General features: G+C 41.0%; 1 protein-coding gene across 2 annotated transcripts in view; it reads left to right on the forward strand.

Annotated features, from left to right (window-relative positions):
• Positions 1-10,093, forward strand: part of sh3gl3a (SH3-domain GRB2-like 3a) — a gene marked incomplete at both ends in the record, with an annotated part of 22,621 nt that extends 12,528 nt beyond the window's left edge. The window contains 10 exons of one of the 2 annotated variants that reach the window (XM_083900956.1): positions 4,787-4,855; positions 5,473-5,545; positions 5,644-5,787; positions 5,911-6,044; positions 6,526-6,684; positions 7,412-7,515; positions 8,174-8,304; positions 8,449-8,484; positions 9,143-9,208; positions 9,891-10,093. In XM_083900956.1, coding sequence (XP_083757082.1) covers positions 4,787-4,855; positions 5,473-5,545; positions 5,644-5,787; positions 5,911-6,044; positions 6,526-6,684; positions 7,412-7,515; positions 8,174-8,304; positions 8,449-8,484; positions 9,143-9,208; positions 9,891-10,093 — 1,119 coding nt within the window. The remainder of the gene's footprint in view (positions 1-4,786; positions 4,856-5,472; positions 5,546-5,643; positions 5,788-5,910; positions 6,045-6,525; positions 6,685-7,411; positions 7,516-8,173; positions 8,305-8,448; positions 8,485-9,142; positions 9,209-9,890) is intronic. The other variant, XM_083900957.1, reaches the window with a different exon arrangement.
• Between the last annotated feature and the right edge of the window lie 541 nt (positions 10,094-10,634).

A 10,634-nucleotide genomic window follows, 5' to 3' on the forward strand; every position in this document is an offset into this window, starting at 1 on the left:
GCCCTTTTCCACTATGGTTTAGGTTGGTTTTCCACTACAAATAGTACCTATAGCATGAATCGAACACACAACCTTCGAGTTGCAAGACAACTCGCTCAACCACTGAGCCATCGCACCTCACTTTTGTTTCACTGCCCTTTGACTTCTTCTTCTGCTAACTGCAGTGATACTTAGGTTGATCTACTACACAGCATGTGAAGTATTATAATAATATTCTGTGCAAATGAAATTAAACAGACCAGTTAAATCCTTGCCAATCACCCAGCTTACATTTAGTCATTATCATCATCCGAGATCGTCCTCCCTCCATGTCATAGTTATCCAATTACACTGAATCAGAACCAGGCAGACTATTCTATAGATTCTCTGTGACAAATCCAGTTGCTCCTCGTTTTAAAATCTTTTGAAGGACCTTTGCCCTCATCTTGACATATTGCGTAAAAAAATAGACAATAAAATAGATTTAAGTGACCCTGTGTGTTCCCCTTAGAAGGAATAGTCAGCACTTATCAGTAACCTGCACACACAGTCCAGCTTAAATGAAATATGTCTTGTAATGTCCCACATGATCCACACTGTTGTCATCCTGAGGCTAAAGATCATACTGTGCATTGCATTAATCAGGGTGAATTATTATTAGCACCCCTTAAACCTTGAATGATTAAATTAACCTTTCAAATTAACCTCTAATGCAATCTCTACCTTAAGTTAAGACAATTTCACCTTTTCTATATTTGTCAGTGAGTTTTCTTGTTGATATTGTATCAGAAAAGGTTGCTGTGAATGTGAAACCTTTTCCTAAGGGTAAAGCTACCTTAAAAATGTAGGGTAAAAGGTTAGGATTTACCCTTTAGATAAAGGTTTCTTATCCTAACCTTTTTAATAAGGGAGAATATTGTAGGTAGGAGGTACTCCTTGCCGGTGCATGCAGATTAAATAGACGGATACTAGATAGATTCAAATGTTACTCAATAAATAGGCAACAAATGCTGTGACTGTAGTCTTGAGCGTAAAACATCGCCTAAGGTGCAATGTGGGGTAAAGCCAGTGGGTGGCAGCAGATGTCGGTTTTACTCATGCAGAGCATAATCTCAATAACACCCATTGCTTTTGCTGTTGAATGTTGATGAAGCAGTTGCTGTAGTTGTAAATATGCATAGGATATGGTTGTAAAGTACTGAGGGCTACCGTAATGACAAGTATATAGGCGCAAAGTTCTATCTCTCTGTTTTTTCCGGTACCCATCCATCCATCTTCTACAGCTTTATCCTCCACATGAAGGTCACACAATGCAATCTTTTGTTTAACTTTCTAGATATCACACACAGTCAGGAGTTACGGTAATGAGAAGTACGCATGACAAATCCTGTCAGCGGCAACAGGATGGTAACAGAAAGGTTAACACATACACTGCTATGCTGCTACACTATGATAACACTTAAGGTGAATAGACCTGCACTGCTTAAATAAAGTTGTTAAACTATTATTTCAGATAATGATCAAACCTCTGTGAACACATCCTCTAAAGTACTACAAAAGATGGAGTGATGTAATCAAGCTGCTTTGAACACACTCTGGTTCTTGTGTTATTGTGCAGATGCTGGGTCATCATTGTGTTTGTTTAGACGTAAGCAGTGTGAGCAAAAAAGATTAAGATATTGTGCTGCTTCTGCTTCCACCCAGCAAGGCATCCTTGACCTTGAGCGAGCGTTGGATCTGAGACCCGTGTTCAGAGTGCAGGAAAGAAGAAACACACACATCATAAGCACAGCCGCATAAAAGAAACGTGGATGAAAATAGCTTCCTGGCAGCTGCTTTCATGTGTGGTTTTAAAGCAAAAGACTACATCCTGATGTGAGCATCAGGCCCCTGTTGATCAGAACGGAGTGATTATTTATTGAGTCGTGTCCTTACAGTCGACTCACAGTTTGTGATAAGTGTAGCTTTAATTTGTAGATTAGATGCTGTCATTGTGGATTAAAAGCAGCCATTTGCTGCCCAGCTGTCACCTGCTGCTGCAGCTTAGCCTTGGAACATGCCATTGTCTGACTGAGCGCTGCTGCTCTGCTCTTCCTCCCTTTAAAGTGATAGTTTTTTTAAATGTGTTTTACGCGAGGCATTAACGGCGCTGACTGCACCCTCTTTCTTGACAAGCAGCCTGAGACACAGCAGGCTTCTTGTGTTGCCGGTATGATGATGGTGTTATCCACATGTCTGTGGCTGCTGGAATCGTTAGGGTTTTTTTACGTTTTAGCGACAACCGCTGTATGTGCTCTCATTTCCTGCTGAGAGCACACGAACAATGTGAGCTCGGCTTCCTCATGCTACTCAGTGATGCTGCGGGAGTGTTGGAGTGAGAGAGTGATGTCATGACCCGATTTGAGCCGTCATGTTATTGCAATAATGCGGTTATTTTGTCGTCTCACAACCCACTACAGTTGCACTCACTGAGCATTAACGTGAACAAAAAAAATCTGACGTGGCACGATAATGGCAGTTCCCGAGCTGGTTAGGCCCTTTGTTTATTCCCTTTCTCTGCTTTTTATTGATAAATGTAGATGATGTTATGATGTTTTTTTTGCCCCATCAGCTGTTACACGTGTGTTGGGTTGCATAAGGCACCTGACGACACCACCAAGTGTGTAATTGCTGTCAGATTAGCTGATGTCAGGTGTTTCCCTGCACTGTGGTCTCCATGATTCTTATTTATATAAATTAATTGTGTTAAACTTTGATTTTTTTTTGTTTTCTCAATTTAACCCTTTAACACCTAAGCCTCAAAATGTTCGCCTGGACATTTTTTTTGCTTATTTTAACCATAAATTCCCAGAAAATGTCCTGTGAATGAGTGCTTTTGCCCATTTTTCCAAATTAATGTCCAATATCTGGCAGTTATTTACAAGTAACTGCATGTTAAAATGGTGCATTAACAATTTGAAATGAAGAAAAACACTGTACACATATTCAAAATAAAACATTTTGGGTTTTTGTCTCAATGTCCAAAAACAGGCCAAAAAATGGAAACTTTGTACAGGTGTTTTTCCAACTTTTCCCCTTTCTGCCGACAAAGACTTGTCTTGATTTGTCGGCTTCCTGCAACAGCGCAAGTGAAATTACCGTAATAATCTCATGTTGGCTTTGACTTGCAACTTCTCAGCTTTCCAGAAGCCGTCTGATTTTTTTGCCGATAGCACAAACTGTTGCGCAACAACGGTAATGCAAAGTGCACTTTCGCGAATGTGTCGCCTGCGATGTGAGATCAGATGAGACGTAAGAAATATGATGCATTTGTTGACCTTTGTTTTATCTCTGTGGGAAGCAGTTTTGGGTTGGGTTGTGTCACCATCACTGGGTTTTTTTATTTTACATCTATATGCGTTACAATCTGTACAAATGTGCAGTGGTACCTTGCTTTATTCCACTCAGAACACTGTCCCAGAAAGGCTCTGGCAGCCAGATTGGGCTGGCTCATTTCTACACTCAGCCTGCTAATTTTAACCAGACTCTGACCCACTTGGTCCCTTCAACTCTCCCGATAGCTGGCAGCATTTGTTGTGGAGTCTTGGACACACAGAAATGTATTTACACACCTCTCGTACACAACTTGGCTCTCTGTTTGGATTAGTTAGCTGAATGAATGAATGAGTTGTGCTTGTGCTTCTTAAACTTTGCGAAAGCGAAATTCAGCCACGGATTATGTTTGACCTAAATCTGACATCAGTGTGCAACTGATCAAAGAGGCAAATTGATTGTGAAATCAATGTTTGCAATGTTATGTTACAGTGTAGCAGTTAGTGTTGCGCTTGAACAAACTTCCTATCAGTTGATGCAACAGACCACATTTCTGCTGCATCACTTAAACATTAAACGTGTTTTTCTGAGTAAATTATATCACACTTGCAAAGAGAAACAGCAAATAGATTTGTGATTTCATTTTCCATGGAAATGTAGCTCCTACAAGTCTTTATCTTTCTATCCTTGTTTTAGAATATAAAGTAGGGAATGTTTTGATTGGGTTTTGTGGTAATGATCCATCATTAAAATCTGTTACTGTGACTTAAAACAAAACTTACATCACAATTTAAATCCCAAGCCTTTAGCCCTACGTTAGAGTTTGGACGTGTTGCTGTATCGCCAACCTGTCACTTAAATACTTTTAGAGATATAAAATGCAAAATAGGGCACCAGCTTGTCAGACAAAAACAAATCTGATTGTGACCGCATGCACTTGTGTGTCTGTCTGTGATGGTGACAGGAAAACGAACAAGAGAACAGGGGCTTTCTTGGGAAGCAACGGTGGGCGGGGGGGGGGGGGGGTGCTTTGAACAACGTTCTGTCCCTATCACTCAGCTCATTACTCATGTGTCTATCCTTCTGTATTTAAGTGGAACTAGTCATTACAGCGAGGGTAGTTGTGTATGTTGTGTGTGTTAACAGGGCATTAATTTGAAGCAAGTGTTCAAATGGACTAGTCTTGTGAAAATCACAAAATTTGAACACAGAATTTACATATGGGTGTACATATATATATATACATATATATATATATATATATATATATATATATATATGTATATATATACACACACACAGTGTTTAGCATCTTTGACTGGACCAGCTACAAAAATAAAGGCCCCATACTGACATCACACTCAGCTCAAGACTATATAATATTTGACTATATATTTACAGTGAAAAAGCATATTATCATTGCTAATTCTCCATCTAACCACCTCTGAAGTCATTCTCTCACCATTCTCTCCATCTCTCTGCTCTCTTTTTGCAGCTCCTCAGTGAGAAGATCAGTGGAGCAGAGGGGACCAAACTAGATGAAGACTTCATGGAGATGGAGAGGGTGAGTCCAGGACTGTCCAGGAGTGTCTGTCCTGCAGTACATGAGTTTTTTTATGGCAAAATCTCTTTAGGTGAGACCATGAAAACAAGGGAAAGAAACACTTAGAAAACACAATTAACAAAACAATACAGAAGAATCATAAAACACATTGTGTTTGAGGACAGATTGCAGTTCGTTCCATCTAAAAAGGACGTACCTGGAATAGGTTTTTCCAAAGTTGGTGCACACAAAGTAGTTTCTGGTTTGTGTACTAATACCATTACTTTTCCTTCCTGCTTTTAAGGAGGTCCACCCCACTGTGAATGAGAGAACAATGATGAGTGAGGTTATATAGTTTTGTGCTTAATGGTGACACCCTGTGTTGAAATTATGCAACTGCAGAACTAACTGTGGAGAAATTGAGTGCTGGGAAAGCTCCTCCACTGGTCTCGAGCAAAGTTAGCCAAACTCCTGGCTACAGTGATACAATCTGAGTTGCAACAGGTCCATGAACTCTGGATGGAGTTATGATCAAGATGCACAGCATCAGCAGCATACTGCAGGATGTCGTTGATTTTAATGTATGACTCAGCTTCATATAAAACTGCATCATATAATATTTATTTTCTTACCGACAGAAAATTGAGGTGACCAACAAGTCAGTGTTCGACCTCTTGTCCAAAACCACAGAGTACCTTCAGCCTAACCCAGGTGAAAACAATAATTCTACTTTCTTTTATTATCTTAAATCACTTCGTTTGCTTCAAAAAAGGATTCCAATAAAAGATGTTTTTCTTTGTTCTCCACAGCCTCTCGAGCCAAACTAAACATGCTGAACACGATGTCTAAGATCCGAGGGCAGGTGAAGACCACTGGCTACCCTCAGACTGAAGGCCTGCTGGGAGACTGTATGCTGCGCTGCGGTCATGAACTGGGAGAGGAATCTGTCTTTGGTAAGATTTTATACTCTAGACTTCAGGGATTTGTAAATAGTATAATTTTTTTGATGTGGCAATTCAAAATACCTGATATATCACCATATCATGAGAGCTGTGCTTTGTCTCCCTTTCCTTCAGGCTGTGCTCTGGTGGATGTCGGCGAGGCCATGAGACAGATGGGGGATGTAAAGGACTCCCTGGACATAAACGTCAAACAGAACTTCATTGACCCGCTGCAGAATCTACAGGACAAGGACCTGAAAGAGATCACGGTACACAATGACAGCATGTGTCCCTAGAATTGAAATTACATATATAAAATGGTATAAGATTAAAAACACAAATACAAGGTCTTTTTTGAGGCTGTTGATTTGTCACCATGGACAGAATCCTGCATTACAAATATTTCACAAATAAAAGTGAAATAAACTAAAGTAGTACTTCATACACACTGGGTAGTTTGGTTATGTGCATAAAATCAAACATGTACCGCTTGGAAATGGCTGGTTTACCTATTCAAAATAATAATATGCAAGCAAAAACAGCCACAGAGACACTCATCTATACATCTATCACTCACAGGCACAAAAAGATGACTGATGAGCACAGGACACCAGCATGTATTACTTGTAAATGCATGTATTACTACCAAAATAAGTCAAAATAACACATTGATATGCAGTTTCCCGTACACAATACAGGATCCTCGAAATGTGCCAGTGTGTACATCAATGTTCCCGTTTGTGTTTTCAGCACCACCTAAAGAAGCTGGAGGGCCGCCGGTTAGACTTTGACTATAAGAAGAAGCGCCGGGGGAAAATTCCAGACGAGGAGATCCGGCAGGCTGTGGAGAAGTTTGAGGAGAGCAAAGAGCTGGCGGAGAGGAGCATGTTCAACTTCCTGGAGAATGATGTAAGGGAATCTTTAGGGAACTTAAGAGTTTGATTAAGATTCGCATTCGCCGCGTCAATTTAATGATCCATAATGAAACAACCAGATGCATGGAGTATCGTATATCTGAGGGAAAAACAGGAAAAGAAAGAGCAATGTGCGCATATGAGAAGTGACATAGGAACCAAGGTGTGAAACCAGGTTGAATTTAGCTCAGTTTCACATCTACAGGTCGAGCTTTTAACTTCTTCTAAATTTCCAGCTTGTTAGAAATGAAATAGACATCTGTGATGCATGGGGGGGGGGGGCAGGCATCAGTGGGTCTCTGCGAGCCACATCATTGACTATCTCATATCTCGTGACTGCAGTTTGACCTAGTTTTAACAAAGCAGAAACAAGAAGAATCAATGAGGGGCTTCACATGCTCAGCAACATTTGAGATGCATGATAAATGCATGTTGTGATTATCTGTTACACAAAGTGTGCAGAGGCAAGCACAACCACACAATTAAATACTGGATTCTGGGCAGGATTGACCTTAAACCCCAAAAACAAAAACGTCAGGACTGACCAGGTTAAGCAGGCCCAGCCCCAAGAAGGTTGAAGAAAGACTTGGATCTGTTTTATCCACTGCTGCAGGACTTGAGTTGACTCCACTTGGACTCCCATGTTTTTACTCTGTGAAGAAGAGACACATTCAGGACGTTAGCGTAATAATGTGTAAGTAAATGTGCGGCTTGGCCAACAGGTGGAGCAGGTGAGCCAGCTTTCAACGCTAGTCAAGGCAGCTCTCGAGTATCACCGGCAGTCGAGTGAAATCCTGGAGGAGCTGAGCGCGAAGCTGCAGAGAAGGTGAGGAGGAGGAGGAGGAGGAGGGGGAGGAGGAGGAGGAGGAGGAGGAGGAGGAGGAGGAGGAGGAGGAGGAGGAGGAGGAGGCAGTCAGCACTGACTGCCCGTAACCTACCTGAGACGTGGTGGCTCATTCTTAGTGAAAACATGGTTTCCAGCAGGGATAAGAGGAGAAAAGGAGAAAAAGGATTAATACCACTTAAGAAAAGGCTCTTCTAATACAATTGACACCAACCTAAGTGTACGATATCTGGAGAATAATCTTAGTAATCTAATATAATCTAACTCAGCATTCAATGATCTGAAACGCCGCCTTTAAAACATAGTGGTAGAGACTTTCCGTGTTATAATGACAAAAAATAATTGAAGAATATTTCTTAATAGTTGGATCAGGAGTGATTTTGTTGTTTAAGTTATGCGAGTGTAGCATGGTTTTCTTTGTTTTGCTTAATTTTTTCACTCTGCCTTTGAATCAAAGTAATTCAAAGATAATCCAGATATTTTCATGTACCACGTGACGTAAGCATCGGTAAAACACAAGCTTGTGTAAACGTGGTACAATAATGATAATAGGCTATTGTTTTTGTTGAAAAAAGTTTGAATATATTTGAGTATAAAGAAGTAAGAAGAGAAAACTTCTTCTTCTTCTCCTTCTCTCCAGGATATCCACAGCCAGCAGCCGACCCAAGAGAGAGTTCAAACCAAAGTCGATCCGGAGCAGCATCGAAACTCTGGATAACAGTCAGCACAACGGCCTGTCCTACAGCTCCTCGCTCAAATCCACTGCTACAGGTTAACAACACTTCTCCATCTCTGTTGGTTGTCTCTGTGTTTTTTTATATTGATATGTTTTTGTTATTTTTCTCTGTCAGCTCCATCCTCATTGATTTATTTTGTCTTCCACTGTGGTGTTGTTATTTCTGTTGTCCCTTACAGATCATATCCATAACAACCACACAGTTAATGGCAACAGTAGGTATACTTTTTTTTTTTTACATTGTTGAGCTGTGAGGCTCTTGTGTGTGATTTAGCAGGGCTTTTATTTACTGCTTCCTCCCATCTAACGGGCACATATATGAACTTACAGTAGCTCGCTTTTCTAAATAGCATTAAACTTACTGTATGTAGGCAAGTGTTTTGCACACATATTTCATAAGTCACACAAATCATAGAGACATAATAGTCCTCATCCATTTTGTGATGTTTTAAAAGAGATAAAGTGAAGCCTAGGAGTGTTTAGTGTGTCTGATCGTAAGAGATCCAGCCCACATACAGTATCTTTGTCAATTTTGTAATCATAACAATAATGACTAAGTAATGTTAAGTGTAGCTACTGGGACTCAAATTTTGTGGGATTTCTTTCACCGATTGTTGATCAGGTTAATAACCAATAGCCAGGTAATCTTCAAATTAACTGAAATGTCATTTTAAACTCTCTCAAATCTGATGTCACCGATTGTAGTTCTATGTTTTTGTCATTTTTGTGTCACTGCAGTTTCAAATGAGATAAGATAATCCTGTATTCGTCTGGGATTTCTTAATCCTTCCTCTGTATGTCGATGTTGTACTTTGTATTGTCACATACCATGTCACATATACATCTCCATTTTTTTTTTTACATCTCATCCAGCTGATCATATTACCTCTGTCCCACTGTCATGGCCTGAGAGCCCCACAACCAATGGCAACCTTCACCGTAAGTAAAACATCACGACTCAGCATTAGCATTTGTACGCATCAGACTAGAAAACATGACTCAGCAAAAAAAAAAAAAATTGTCAGCCAAGGTAAATAATGATTGTCCAGAGTGACACACAATTCACTCTGTACAGTCTTTAAAACTTCTCTTGCCATCTCCCTGGTCAGATCTCCTGATAGTGTCCTAGTGAGCACAAACAGGAGAAACTCCAGATAATCCACAGAGAGTAAACAAGCGAATGTCCTGCCTCCTGTAGCTAATCCTCACCTGGATCCTCTGGAGATTGTCCTTTTCTGAACATGTCGAGTACAGACCGACTCCTTTTGCTCCTACATTTTTCCAACTGAGCAAACTCCATGAAGATCTTCTCTCTCGTTTTTTCTTTGGCTAGTTTTGGATAATGTCTGTTTTCAGACATGCACTTAACTCCTTAGATTATTTAGAAGAGTCTGAACACAAATTTCCAGAGACACATTTCTAGTCTAATCTCCAGACCATTTATCAGTGAGCTCAAACTCAGAGGATAATCCACAGCAAGTGTCCTGTCTCCTGCATGTTCAAGCCAGACGACGGCCCTTCGCATGAATCCTCCACAGATTCTCACCCAGAAAATCTCTTGCTGAATTCGTCGGTGAATCTCGTGCATTTAAGTAATCTCTTTGTTTGTTTTTGGGTGCAGAGACTGAAGTTCTGGACCAGCCGTGCTGTCGGGCCCTTTATGACTTCGAGCCGGAGAACGAAGGCGAGTTGGGCTTCAAAGAGCGAGACATCATCATCCTCACCAACCAGATAGACGAGAACTGGTACGAGGGCATGATCAGCGGCGAATCCGGCTTCTTCCCCATCAACTACGTAGACGTCATCGTCCCCCTGCCTCAGTGAAGTCGTACGGCGACTCCCTCCTGCCTCGTTACACTCAGCCTCGGTCCTCAGCTCTACTCTGGCCCACGAAAGAAAATACACAGAGCCAGATCAGCCTGGGAGAAAAAAAAAAATCTGTCTTCTGATTTTTTTTTTTTTTTTTTTTTTGAAACAGAGCCAGAGAGCGAGTAGGTTTGTCCCAAGCCAACTTTAGGTCACACGTCGCTGACATCTTTTTGTTTGTTGGTATTTATGAAACTGAAATCCAAGCCATTAAGTCCGACCGTCTGCCTGGTCAGATGTGACCGAGGTCATGACGTCAGAGCGCTCGTCAGACTCTGCTTTCTACCGGTGAGCCGTCTGCCTGCCCGCTGCACCCCCGCGCCGCCACCTTACTGTAACCTGATCGAAGTGCACCACTGGACGTCGTGGCTGCGTTGTGATAACCACTACAATCAAATGACGTTTAATTTTATTGTCACATTTGGAACATGACACACATTTTAAATATATACTTATTTTATTAATATCGGTATTTTAATACACCCCCAAAATAAGAGGC

This window comes from Microchirus variegatus (genome assembly GCF_963457635.1).
Source record: "Microchirus variegatus genome assembly, chromosome: 14".
NCBI classification, from domain to species: Eukaryota; Metazoa; Chordata; class Actinopteri; order Pleuronectiformes; family Soleidae; genus Microchirus; species Microchirus variegatus.